The sequence below is a fragment of the Rhamphochromis sp. 'chilingali' genome, assembly GCF_963969265.1.
Source record: "Rhamphochromis sp. 'chilingali' genome assembly, chromosome: 6".
In the NCBI taxonomy this organism is placed as follows: domain Eukaryota; kingdom Metazoa; phylum Chordata; class Actinopteri; order Cichliformes; family Cichlidae; genus Rhamphochromis; species Rhamphochromis sp. 'chilingali'.
This window is the reverse complement of record NC_137933.1, coordinates 5,440,904-5,454,717: the sequence shown is the minus strand read 5'-3', so window position 1 is coordinate 5,454,717 and position 13,814 is coordinate 5,440,904. Positions and strand designations below refer to the sequence as shown.

At 43.8% G+C, this 13,814-nt stretch overlaps 1 protein-coding gene across 1 annotated transcript in view; it reads left to right on the top strand.

The window, feature by feature from the left end:
- The window catches only part of LOC308398611 (aggrecan core protein-like), a 29,303-nt gene that overhangs the window by 4,502 nt on the left and 10,987 nt on the right, over nt 1-13,814 (top strand). Inside the window, exons 2-15 of the mRNA XM_080885359.1 lie at nt 541-632; nt 736-827; nt 1,134-1,425; nt 1,590-1,764; nt 2,672-2,799; nt 2,881-3,174; nt 5,314-5,616; nt 5,733-5,907; nt 5,989-6,116; nt 6,196-6,483; nt 6,686-6,784; nt 6,866-8,545; nt 11,043-11,120; nt 11,931-12,044. Coding sequence (XP_080741485.1) covers nt 542-632; nt 736-827; nt 1,134-1,425; nt 1,590-1,764; nt 2,672-2,799; nt 2,881-3,174; nt 5,314-5,616; nt 5,733-5,907; nt 5,989-6,116; nt 6,196-6,483; nt 6,686-6,784; nt 6,866-8,545; nt 11,043-11,120; nt 11,931-12,044 — 3,937 coding nt within the window. The 5' untranslated portion in view covers nt 541. The remainder of the gene's footprint in view (nt 1-540; nt 633-735; nt 828-1,133; nt 1,426-1,589; nt 1,765-2,671; nt 2,800-2,880; nt 3,175-5,313; nt 5,617-5,732; nt 5,908-5,988; nt 6,117-6,195; nt 6,484-6,685; nt 6,785-6,865; nt 8,546-11,042; nt 11,121-11,930; nt 12,045-13,814) is intronic.

Genomic DNA, 13,814 nt, shown 5'->3' with positions numbered 1-13,814 from the left:
GCACGGTTCCACTGCTCCGCCCATCAAAAGGTCACCTGTGCGAATATATTGGTCACTGGACTGACGACTTACTACAGCTTTGTATTTTACTTGGAAATTTGGTGTTTATAATTTCCATTATCAGTTCAGATTAGCTGCAGTAGTTTTTGTTTCAGTGTAATTTTAATATTTTCACTGTAATTTTTATTATTACTGAATTATTATGATAAGTATAGTCTTTACCAGAGACAAAGAAACCTGAAATCTTTCTGTGATCATTTGAATAAATGATCAGAACCAGCCTCGTAGTGCTACAGCATCTCAGTACAGCACGTTTTACCACTCAGGCTATGGACTGCAGGAAGTAAGAAACTGAGGTTATAATACCTTTGTGGTCTCATTTTAATTGACCTGTTCTTCAACAGTTTAGATTAAGTTCTCTTTTTCACTTCTAAAGGTAGGACATAAAAAAAAGGATTAGCATTTAACATCAGCGTCCAAGTGTGACGAAGAGTTCGAGTCACAGTCGTGTTCCTGCAAATTTTCCTGTTTGATTTTTAGGATGAACATGATCCGGGGGACGGTGCTGATGGCTTTGTATGTGACTGTCACCTCAGCCACATATGATGTTTATGAGCAGCAGTCCTATATGGGTAAGAAGTGCAGCTTACAGTTTCTCTCCAGTGTCCTCATCAGTCAGCACTGGCGTGTAGCAGTCTTGTCTTTCTACACTGTGTGCATGTCTGACCTTCACAGACCCAGAGGATGTACTGAGTGTCATCATTCTCCTGGAGGGTCCACAGCGCCCTCTGCTGGGGGGAACGCTGATGTTACCGTGCCACTTTGAGGTGTGTAAATGGCAAACTACACCTTTGTTTTGTGTGCCATATAAAAGAAGGCCTTAGCCACCATGACATCATTAGCTTCAGCGTTAGCGTTAGGAGCACACGTGTTAACCACTACACAGAATGCAATAGATCAGTAATCTCAGCAGACCTGACATCAAAACAACAGTACAGCTGCTTAGTCAGCAAATAAAGTAACAGAAGCTTAGATTGAACCTGTCATATTACTTTAACTACCTGACATGTATGTACGTATGTTTGTGTCTATAAACCCTCGAAAACGTTTGTAAATGATGTCGCCTCTCATAGGATCACACTGTTGACGACCCTGGCGCTCCCACCATTGCCCCCTTGTCTCATCGGATCAAATGGAGCTTTGTGACTAAAGAAAAGGCCACAACCATCATTGTTGCCCAGGGGGGGAAAGTGCATATCACTGAGAACTACCAGGACAGAGTCCAGCTGGTAGCTTATCCTGGGACCCCGACAAACGCTAGCATCAGGATATCTGAGCTGCGTTCCAGTGACACGGGAGTGTATCGCTGTGAGGTTCAGCACGACATCGAGGACAACCACAGCATCGTGCACGTCCAGGTTCAAGGTATGAGTGACACATGATGTCTGCGAGGCAGGAGTTGATACCTTTTCTTTTGATTTTTTACTTTTATGTGATAGTGTTGACAAAATGACCAAAATTATATGGATTTTTTGGTCACATCGCACCATCGCTCTTTCTTATTGTTATCCCACTTTTTGTCTCTCCAGGCACTGTGTTCCACTACAGGGCCATCATGGGACGCTACAGTTTGACTTTTGAAAAGGCGAAGGCAGCGTGCACCCAGAATAGTGCAGTAATGGCTTCACCCGAACAGCTCCAAGCGGCGTACGATGACGGTTTTCACCAGTGTGACGCTGGCTGGCTCTCTGATCACACAGTCAGGTCAGCACCCACCCAAGGAGCAACTACTCACTAGTTTTATTTCCAAAATTTATAACATGGCCCTTCATAAAAGCAAGAAAAGAAACCTATTTGAGAAATCTGCCAAAAACGAAAATGGCTAAATTCACTTTTTTAAACTTAAGTTTAAGCCAGCGCTGAGGTCAGAATTAACCAAGCAGAACAACATAGGACTAAAACTCATTTTTCTGTTTAGTAAAAAACTGTAATTTGGCATCTTAATCAAAAAATGTTGATTAAGAGCTGGTAAAGTTTGGTGAGCGGGGATTATGGTGCGGGGCTGGAGTTGGCCCCGTAGTTCCAGTCAAAGAAACTCTTAATGCTTTAGCATAACAAGACATTTTGGAGTTTTGGGGGATGGCTCCTTCCTGTTCCAACATGACTGCGCAGCAGTGCACAAACCAAGGTCGATAAAGATGACTGAGGTTGGTGTGGAAATACTTGACTGGCCTGCACAGAGTCCTGAGCTTAACCTGATATGACAACTTTGGGATAAATTAGAACAGAGACTGCAAGACTGCAGATTATGATATCCCCAAATTACTTGTAATAGTTTATAGAGAAATATTATTTCTTTCCATTCCCACTTATGAAGCACCAAGCCTCTCCTTTCTTTCCTGGGCATGTTTAGCAGTTAATACAATTCGTCGTACTGGGAGTTTTCTTAAAATAGACATATTTTCCAGTCTGCTCTCAACTTCTTTGAAATGTGTTTTTAAAACACTTTACTGTGGATTTAAGGAAAAACGTGAAATCAACGAATTGTGGTCTGAAAGGACAAAGCTAATGTGAGCAGATCATAATGTGCTCATGTTAAACTTCTGTACAGCAGCAAACATGAGTTTAGTTTTCAGTGTTTTCTTCTTCACATTACTTTGTTTAACCACAGGTACCCAATCCAGAGTCCTCGTATGAACTGCTATGGTGACAAAGTAGAACTGCCTGGAGTCAGGACCTACGGCGTGAGGGATCTCAATGAGACTTATGATGTTTACTGCTTTGCTGAGAAGATGACAGGTACACTTTAATGCATTTTAAACTCATCCTTTCATGATTTGTATTCTTTATTTTTCTCACAAAGCTCTTTATCTGAGACAGGCAGAGTTTTCTACACTGCGACTGCAGAGAAGTTCACCTTCTCAGAGGCTGTGTTGGCGTGCTCTAATAAGGGTGCTCAGCTGGCCACTACAGGTCAGCTGTACCTGGCCTGGCAAGGAGGGATGGATGTCTGCAACGCTGGCTGGCTCGCAGACAGGAGTGTCCGCTATCCCATCAACATTCGTAGGCCACAGTGTGGAGGCGGGCTGATCGGGGTACGGACTGTTTATCTTCACGCAAACCAGACAGGATATCCTCTTCCCGAGTCTCGCTGTGACGCCTTCTGTTACACAGGTATCGCTCACACAATAAAAGCACACAAGTGTGCATCTGTACTTTCACTAGCTATGTATTGCCACATTTTACATGTGCAGGAAACAGTTGCATATTACTAGAACCTACATATACTAAACAGATTAAAGTACAAACCTCTGAATCTTTGAATCCTACAGCCCCAGAGATGCCACGGTTTCTCTGGGGCTGTAGGATTGTCATGTCCTGCACACACTGATCAAGAGAGTGTGATCAATCACCTGTCACCAGAGTTGGAGGGGCCTTCTGTTGACACTGGTCAGAAAGACAGTTCTGCAGCAGAAACCTCCTGGTGATTCCCTTGGTTGCTAGCAGCTTGCTGCACCAACACAAACCACAGACAGGGACTGTTTGTCTTCAATGTAAAAGATGCAACTGTGGAACAGAGCTTTTACTCTGAAGGCCAATAATTTCCCTTTACTGTTTGTGTGCCATTGTTTACAGTCTTATAACCGCTCGAAGGGTGAGCGGTTACACTTGCTAGCAGACAAGTTGAGATCTTATCTGCAAACTACGAACAATTGCAGCAATCTAAAAGTAAAGAGGGTTTCACCAACCAGTTTACCATTCAGAAGGTCACTGACTGGTCTCTAGCCACTGACATAATAATGCCACAGTCAAATGTGGGACTGTGGCATTATTCACTTGATCAATACTGCATCACGTGGCCGAATGGTGCAAAACTATCATGCAGTTTGCAAATATCTGTGAAAAAAGAGTCGTTCTAAAGAGCTCACTGAGTGTAGTACTGTAATAGGACGCCAATGCTACACATCAGCTGAACTTTCTATCCCCTTGCGAAGTAAAAGTGTATAGGAACCACAGCAACTCAGCCCGAAAGTGGCAGACCACTTAAGTTACAGAGAGAGGTCAGCCAGTGCTGTGGTGCATGGTGTCTAAAACACACCAGTACTCCACTGACGCAGTAACTGCAGCTTCCCAGAGCTTCCCAGAGCTCCTCTGGCATTAACATCAGCACAAAAACTGCACTGGAAGCTTCATGGCAAGGGTTTCCCTCACTGAGCAGCTCCTGTAGTTCTAACATGTAGGTGGTGTCGGTCAAGTTACTTGAAAAAGGTAATTCAAAAGTAATTAGTTACTTTATTACTTACGTAATAAAGCAACAGAACTTTCAGCCCAATTCTATTTTTTCTGCATAATCCATCATACAAAACTGAATCAAATGAAAAAAATGTTTTATTAATTTTAACTTTATGCATCAAGCAAACATTAAATGATATCAACAGTCTTTGACTTGAAGAAATGTGTTTAACATTTAAACCTATGTTCTGCATATTCCAGCATATAAAATAAAATCATGTTTTGTGCTTATACTCTTTCAAATAGATGCAAGTAAAACAGTAAAAATGAATAGAATCGAAGACTCAGCAGCTCTTAAATCTATTGTCTGTGTTTAGCAGGAGTGGGGCGGGTGGAGGTTTGCCCACAGCGGTCATGTCAGTGGGAGGATCCGGGGGTTTCTCTGTGAATGTCACGTTCCCGTGGCGGCGTGCTCGCTGCTCGCTCAGATTTGAAGTTTAACTTTTCGCTGTAGAAAGAAGTTTTCTTCCCACACAGAGTGAACAGCAGACGCTAATGTTTGTGTCACTTTTTACTGAATCAAACTCAAAGTAATGTGATTACTTCCACGCTGTAAACGCTGCACGGTGGTACTCTCTCCTGCACTCCATATTATCCGTTGTTGATCTGCACACGTCTGTTACCACGGACGTCGCACGCTCGTACGTCGTTGTCATGAGAGACGCTCACAAACAAAATCAAGTTTTAGTAACGCAGCATGCTTACGGGAAAGTAACAGCAATCTAATTACTTTTTGTGACACTTTGACCACAACATGACATTTTGGGATTTTATATAAATAATACACCATATTGTAAGTTTTTCAATGACATGTGTATCATTGAATACTGTGAGTGGATAAGGCCTAATTAAAAGACTAGGGCTAGGGTTAGACTGGGTTAGACTGGGTAAACGGCTCCAGGGCAGATTCCCAGGCTAATGCGTTAACCTTATGGCCTATAGGTGGCTTGCTCAAACCAGCTCCTCCAGAAGATTCTTTAAAAACTCACCTTTAGACGTCATCTCCTCTGTCACCTCCAGAATCGACTGATGAAGACGGCTCAGGCATGACAGAAGAGGGCAGCGGTGTGCCGCGAGTCACCACAGTGACACAGAGCCCAGAGGTGTTCTTCAGGAGCACGACGACAGAGAGTGAGGCTGCCGGAGAGGTGGAGACTATGATGCCTACTAACGTGGACTTCACCTACACAGAAAGCCCCACCGACCCGCCTCTGGCTGAGCCGCCAAACATCACCGAGTCTGTCAATGATCTGATACAGTCAGCCACAGCACAGCCGGATGTTGGCAGGGAGCCACACAAAGGCTTTGTGATACCTCCAAGCGGTCAGTAAATGAGCCGCTGATGCATGCTATAATAACTGAAGAAGGACCAGAGAGATTCCCTAATAATGACGTTCCAGGATTTCAACCCACAGTAGTCTCTCCTGATTCCTCTACAGGCGTGGTCTTCCATTACCGTTCAGCTGCCGGCCGCTACGCTTTCACCTTTGTCGAGGCCCAACAAGCCTGCCAGAGTGTTGGAGGCTCAATCGCCACGCCTCAGCAGCTGCAGGCAGCGTATGAAGCTGGATACCAGCAGTGTGACGCAGGTTGGCTACTGGATCAGACTGTAAGGTAATTCTGGATTGCTATTCTGGAGCAAGTGAAGAGATTTCTGTTTTAAACCAGGTTTTATAGTTGGGTGCTCTTGTGTAGGTATCCTATCGCTTACCCTCGAGAAAGCTGTGTTGGAGATCTGGGAGATCGACCCGGGGTTCGATCCTACGGTCTGAGGCCAGCACACGAGAGATACGATGTGTACTGCTACACTGACGGGCTCAAAGGTGATAAAAGCCTAAAGTTTTAGTTATGACTTTGTAATATTGTATAGATTTTGGTTATTCACTGTCATCTGTTCCACAGGAGAGGTTTTCCACATTGAATCAGCTGAAGGTTTCACTTACAGTGAGGCTGTTCGTAGCTGTCAAGAGCAGAACGCCACAGCGGCCTCCACAGGACATCTCTATGCTGCCTGGAAAATGGGCTTTGACAAGTGCCGTGCAGGCTGGCTACTAGATCGCAGTGTGCGCTATCCCATCAACAATCCACGTGCGGAGTGCGGAGCGGGGAAAATAGGAGTGCACACTGTGTACAATCACCAGACTGGCTATCCTGAACTTGATGCCAGATTTGATGCTTACTGTTTCAGAGGTAATTCTGAATGTCTCTACTATTCATTAACCCTCTGAGGTCTAACTACACATTTGCTTTTTAAACTATTCTCCCAATTTTGGCAACCAGGGGACAGAAAATTCATTTGTCTTTCTCCCAAACAGGGATTCTTATATTGACGATTTATACCTTATACTTGACTCTTAACCACCATGATCATCATTCACTTACATTTTCACAGCTGACGTTCGGCTTATTGCAGATGAAACTGGACTGAACGTCACAGAAATTGAGGAGGCTCTACTAAATCTGACATCAGCTACCCATTTGTTACGACCTGGTGAGTTCCCTTCAGAGCATGACTGGATTACCCATTTGTTCCCGTTTGTTTCTAAGCTTAACTTTCAATTTCTGTTCTCAGCTGTTCCCTCCATATCTCCTCCCATCAATGTAGAGAATTCAGGCTCTGGTTCAGGCTCAGGAGACACTTCTGTAGTAGATTACACATCTGGAGGTCACTCTGGAGAATCGTCTGGATCTGGACAGCCATGTTTGTCTGCAGACGAGATTTTCTCCTCTGGTTCTGGAGATAAGGCTACTTCTGGAGATGGCTCTGCTTCTGAAGACCTCCCTTCCTCTGGCTCTGGAGACCTGGCTGGCAGTGCGCATGCTGACCTACCCAGCGGAGAATCAGGTCCCAGTAGTACAGATGTTTCTGGATCAGGTAGTGGAGAAGGGTCCACGATCAGTATTTGTTTTTCAGGCACTGACTCCACTCCTTCAGGCGAGGACTCAGGTTCTGGAGGACCTCAAGAAGCTGGAGAGGGAAGCACAGAGATCCTTACTTTCCTTTCATCTGATGTGGGATCTGGAGTGCTGAGTGGTAGTGGGGATGCGTCCTGGTCTGGATCTGGTTTCAGTTCTACAGAAAGTGGTTCTTCCACAGACATGTCCTCTGGTTTCGTCACTGGTCAGGAGTTTTCTGGCTCTAGCAGTTTTCCATCCAAATTTTCCTCTGGAAGTGGTAGTGGACAGTCAGGAGAGCTTTCAGGGAGTGGAGACGCTCAGATCTTATTGATAGATGATAAACTGATTGATGCAACCACCTCCAGTAAATACAGTGAGCTTAGTGGAGACTTCTTCAGTGGCTCTGGGGACATTTCAGGATCTGGCGTTCTCATTTGTGATCTTAATGGAGATTGCAGTGGTGACCTCAGTGGGGACCTCAGTGGGGACCTCAGTGGTGATCTCAGTGGGGACCTCAGTGGAGACGTCAGTGGGGACCTCAGTGGGAACCTCAGTGGTGATCTCAGTGGGGACCTCAGTGGGGACCTCAGTGGAGACGTCAGTGGGGACCTCAGTGGGAACCTCAGTGGTGATCTCAGTGGGGACCTCAGTGGGGACCTCAGTGGAGACGTCAGTGGTGATCTCAGTGGGGACCTCAGTGGGGACCTCACTGCCTCGGCCTCGGGAGGGGTCTTTGAATTTTTCCCTGGTGTGACTTTGGTGGGTTCAGGGTTCACTGAGCTGACAGGGTCATCGTCTGGAGTGGAGGAGGAGGCATCTGGGGTTTTACTCTACAGTTCTGCAGAGGGAAGTGGTGGATATCTGTCTGGATTTGGAAGCTCAAGTTTTCATTCTCTGTCTGGATCAGGACTTTCTGGCTACGAGTCCTCTACAAGTGGAGGAGGAGGCAGTGTTATCTTTCAGTCTGAGGATCTAATGACAAAGGTATCTGAAAACACATCACCAGAGGACTCAGGCACGCTGTTTTCGGAGCTTGGTAAGGGGCCGTTGGAGTACAGTGGAGAAGGAAGTAGTAGTGGCAGTGGTTCTTACCCTGGGAGTGGAGACTCTGACTCATCTGCTGCCAGCACGACTTTTTCAGAAGGCCCTTCTAGGCATCTGCCAGTGGCCTATCCCATCATTGAGTGCAATGTGACAGAGAGCACCACAGGACCACAGGAGGACCCTAATGGCGTGCCAGAGACCCCCGATGATGTCCCTGTAACTCTGGCCCCTGCGGTTGTCCCGGCAGGACTAGCAGCACCTCCCATTACAGTTGCACCACCCTCTGTTCAGACATCAGGCCCTGTTGAAGGTTAGTAAATATATTCTTGACACAATTTAGATTTTCTGCTCTGGATTTAAAATATCATGTCCTTTGGTAGTGTATCAAATCAACATGAAGTACTCTGTAGCTGTTTGTGCCAATTAAAATGTTCAGTTCATTACTTTTAAGGGTGTCACTATAACCATAACCACTAGGTGTGTTTTGGTGGTGGTGGTGTGTTGATGTGCTAGCTGCTGCAAATATGCACCTTTGAGAGGAAACTGTTGCTTTATTGTAGTTCCTGAAACAGATGGTTAACTTTATACTTGCTTTTGCTTGGTGGGATTCAAAAAATCTAATCATTCATCAGCAATAAAAACTAAGCTGTGCATCAGATTTGAATGATTGTTACCTGAAAAAGTTAGCGTGTGCCAAGCTAGCTGCTACTTACTGTTAGCAGCACGTTACATGTCTACGTAGTCATTCTCACCTAAGCGACTTCTTTGATTTGATGCCAAACTACAGGAACGGCTGCCTTACCCTGTAAACTGTTTTCCATGCATGGTTTAACTTGTGCCGTCAACAAAGCAATAATAATAATAAACGTTATTTATAAAGCGCACTGAAAAACTAAGTAAGGAAGGGCTGCAGAAGCATCCACCCAGTGGGCCTGTGGCTGTAATGAGACCCTGTGAGTGGGAACCACCCAGCCTAAATGTTGTTGATACTTTACCTGTGCGAGCTATGATCTTCTTCTAACATTCAAACTGTGCAAAGAAAAATGAACACAGACATTAAATGTCAAGAATAGAAACAGTTAAATGTTGAAGTGTGTCACAAACAGATACAAAGTTTAAAGAGAGCAAAAACTAAATAAATGATCAAAAGGCGTTTATATTAAAGTCTTATTGATCAGGAGGTACAGTTGGTACCAATCAGAACATCAGTGGTATGATTCCCGCTCTACAGATACTCTACGTGGAGCTATGCATCCATGGTCTTCTGAGTCAGGGAACATCAGGTTAAAGGGCTCAGGCAGAGAAAAAAAACCCTCGTATACATGAGAACAGAACATTTACCAAAGCTGTGATAAAGTCTTATTTCTTTTACTTTCCTACACTTGATTGTGAGCCGATTCGCAGCTTGACATATTGCACAGTCAGTGTTACAGGCAGTGCGGATATTAGTTTGATTTTTACACGTGCACTGAAACTGTTTAACCCCGACTAAGTGAAGAAAATCAGAAACAGAAGTGATTTTAGTGACCTGCAAGGTTTTATTCTTAGTTTAGTGACTGATGGAAAAGTAAGATATGAATCCCTTTATCCCTGTACATGCAACAGCTGGTCGTGTGTATTTAGTTTTACTTTTCAAAACTAAAGGCCTAGAGACTGGCTGGTGATCACATAGCAAACCCAAATCCTTGCTGCCGCTAACAACTGCTAAATGAGTGAAACTCTGGTTATTGCTGGGTTTTCACCCATGACAGGTGTCACTGAGGCTCAGCTTATCAATGCACAATAGAAAATACTTGAATTTTAGCATTAAGCCCCTTAAAAATAATAAGTTCACAAGTACACTTTCTGTTAATTTGTTGACGTCTTTTGGAAACTTGCGCAGGATCTACATTACTTGTATCTTGCAAAATTTCAATGCCAGCACAGACTCAGTGTTTACATTTCAGCCTAACTGTGCTGACAAGATGATAAGTCGTAAGCCCAACCAATCACTGCACTCGTGGCGTCACAGTTTTTTGAGAAGCTTAACAATAAATATAGTTTAAAAAATACAGAAACACTTGAAACAACATGCTTCTTAATCTACGTCTTTCTTTCTTTTTCTTTAGTACACCGTATACAGTGTAGTATACACAGTGTAGCTGCATGTGCTGCATCCTTCTCAGCCTCACACTGTGATGCTTTTCCACTCCAGTACAACATCACAGTGAACATTTTGTCTGTTTTGCTGTTGGTGTTTTAAATAATTTATTATCTATATTTTCTTCATCGTGTCTCATTTGTTATTTTGCCTCCATGGATCTCTTTTCTATTTTGTTTTTGGCTGTTTTTTTGACTTTTGTGATCTGGTTTATTGAACGTTTATTCTTCTTGAGCTCTCAGTTTTTATTAGTGTCAGGTTGTGTTTTGTTCCCAGTTTGTCTTCTTTATTATTTTAACTGTAATTTTCTGGTGTGTTAATGGAGCTAATACTTACTTTTGTGTTTTTTCCTCTGCTCATATTAATTCCAGTGGAAGAATTTTTGTGTTGTGTTTTGTTTTAAACTCTTGGTAAATATGTTCCGGTTTGTGTTTCTGGTTTTCTGTTCCTATATTGAGAATTCGTCACACTTATACCTTTTAAGCAGTTCATCTGTATAATTAATAATGTCAGTGTATACATGTGAGTGTGCTCATCTCACAGTCTTTTCCGTGTTAGAGATATTTGAGATGGCTAAAGCCAAAGCCTCTTGTGTCTTTCTAAGTTGTGCTGGTGTGTGTCATTCATGGAGGACGTGTTGTGTGAATCAGTGTGCATTGTTTTTAAGGACATGTTGGCCCATGTGAACCGAACCCCTGTGGCGATGCTTCATGCACTGCAGAGAACGGCGTTGCCTTCTGTGACGGTAAGTTTCTCATTTCCTTCTCTGACAGCAGCTTTGTTCAGTACCTGTTAACAGACTTTGCCTGAAACATTTCTGTTTGTTGTCTGCATGTGTTACATTTTTGTTGGTCTGCAGTCTGTGCATTAGTCAGCCTGTTATCTGAGGGTTTATTTCCAGATAAACATTTAACCTGTTGTAACTGTAGTCAGTGTTCATGAAGCAGACTCACAGTCTCTGTTTTCCTTCTCTGCTGTTGTGTCCTGACTGTATTTTTGCTTGGGTTTGTTGTCTCTCTGTGTCGAGCTCTGGGTCTTTGTGTTTGTGTGACAGATGTTCACGTTCGGCCGTTTGTCAAATGTGCATCGTCTCTGCTCTGAGGATTTACCGCGTCTGTGTCTCGTGTTCACCACAAGTGTCTTCTTCAGCCTGTGTGCTGTTTTTGGTCTGCCATGCCAGCACGCCTCCTCTGCTCATGCATGCATGCTAAATCTAACTGCTGCAACATATGTGCTTTCATCCTGCTGGGAGTTAAATGGTGATTTTCTGCTGCAACTAGCAAAGGATTCAAAGATATACTTACTGCAGGGACTAGAATCATTCTTCCTTGCAACAATCGGATATTTTGGTGTATATTTCAGTATATAAATGTCAATGTCATTCGCACATGCTAACCTGAGAGAGCTGTTAACAAAGGAACATGGATGATGATTCTAGGTGCAGTAAGTCTAATCTGAAGTTGCATTGCATGGTATTGTTCCCCACCCTGCTGATCCGCCTCCCGTCCCCACACCTCGCTGTAACAGTAGTGTTACCCGCCCCCCTTTTTTGCAGAGGTAGATGTGTGCCGTTCCGACCCTTGTGCCAATGGAGCCACCTGTGTGGAGACTGTAGACTCTTTCAAATGCTTATGCCTGCCCAGCTACGGAGGGGAGCGCTGTGAGATCGGTATGAGATCAGCTTCAGCTAAAAAATACTAACAACCTCAAAAACAACTGAAGCAAGAGAACGAGAGGCATCACCAGCAGATGGCAGTATTAGTTGTTGTGTGAGCAGCTGTGGTGGCTCATGGCATGTATCTGTGATGTTCCTGGTTTGCAATGGGAGCCTGTGTTCTGTCAGAGAGGCAGTAATGGTTTAGTGGTTTTACTGCTGCAAACATTTACTAAACTTCATTTTACTGCAGCAGTCATCCAGGTGAGCCAGAGTAACAGTGAACGTGTTACAGAGCATCCTAATGTACAGAAAAACATTCTTTAGACCTTCATAAACTTCAGTCCACACTCAGGCCTGCAGATCTTTGGTGTGAATTATTATTATAATTTCTTTCAGTTATTCACTTACATTGTTTACATAGTGCCAGCTCACAACATCAGTCATCTCAAGATACTTGTAAGGTGTAAGGGAAAGAACCGACCATAGACAATATTCAGAAACGAGCCCAACAACCAGGTGGTCTCTTACAAGCAAGTGCTTGGAGACAGAGGGAGGAAGAACTCCCTTTTAACAGGAAGAAACCTGTTCACCAGGTCCAGTCCTAACAGAGCTTTATTAATAATGAGAGTTTGTCTGTCTCTATTGGAGTCCCTAAGTTTATTAACATTTAAATTAAAAATGATTAAAAATAAACTACACAAAATAAACTAGACTAACCAAAACAAAGCTGAAGACAGCAGCACGTGTAGTTCAAACTCAGAGGAGTGAGACAGCAGGCACGTTGGGCTCAGAATAAAAACTAGACCAACAGTTGTGTCCAGAACTGTCTCCAATCCAAACTGGGAGCTGGTTCCTTAGAGCTGAAGGCTCTGCCTCCCAGTTTACTTTCAAACACCCCTGGAAGTCAGCCCACAGTGTGAGAGGGAAGTGCTCTGTTGGGCTAGTTTGACTGATCGTGTGATGGGGTCTGATCATTCATTCAAGTTCTTCTTTTAACTGGGACCTTACAATAGAAACTAATAATATAAGATCTCTTTTTAATCCCAGCAGCGTTTTGGTTCAACTGAAGGCTCTTCCACCTGAAAACGAGGACTTTCCACAGCCCTGCCTGTGCAGGGACCAGTGTCTGTGCATCTCTGTGAGACGCGGTGGTTCTAATTGTAGCAGTGTTGCACAGATGAGTAAAATCAGGTCCACAGATTTATTTCATGTGCAGATTAAAGGACACGTGCTGACCAAAAAGGGGTTTTCACGGTGTTACTGGAGGCCAGTAGACTAAAATCCAGTGTAAATAGAAATGTTCCTGAGATTTCTAGGCCCAAATCCAACATTGCGAGTTTTTTCTTAATTACAGAAATATTTTACATTATTAATGACGTGTTGTATGTGGACAGGCAAAGCATCTCAGAGGTGGATGTCTCAGATAAATCCAGAGTTGTCTGCTATAATAGAGCTAAACAGGACTAAATGGAAAAATGTGTGTGTTTTGTGTCATTTGTTTGAAGTGGCCCATAAATGAAAATGAACAGAACGGAGCTACAGAGTGAATGAAGCCTTTGAATGCTGCAGTAAAAGGTGGAAATTGGGCAGGCCCTACTGTCCAGCAGGATGCTACGCCTGATTTTCCTCTCAGTAAAGAGTTGTTTGTTTTGTAGGTCAGGATGGAAACGCTGCCCTTTGTCAAACTGTACACAACAGCAAACCCACTCAGGGCAAAGTGTGATTCTCACTGACTCACAACATCAACAGCCGAGAGCAAAAATCAATAAAGTGAAGAGAAGA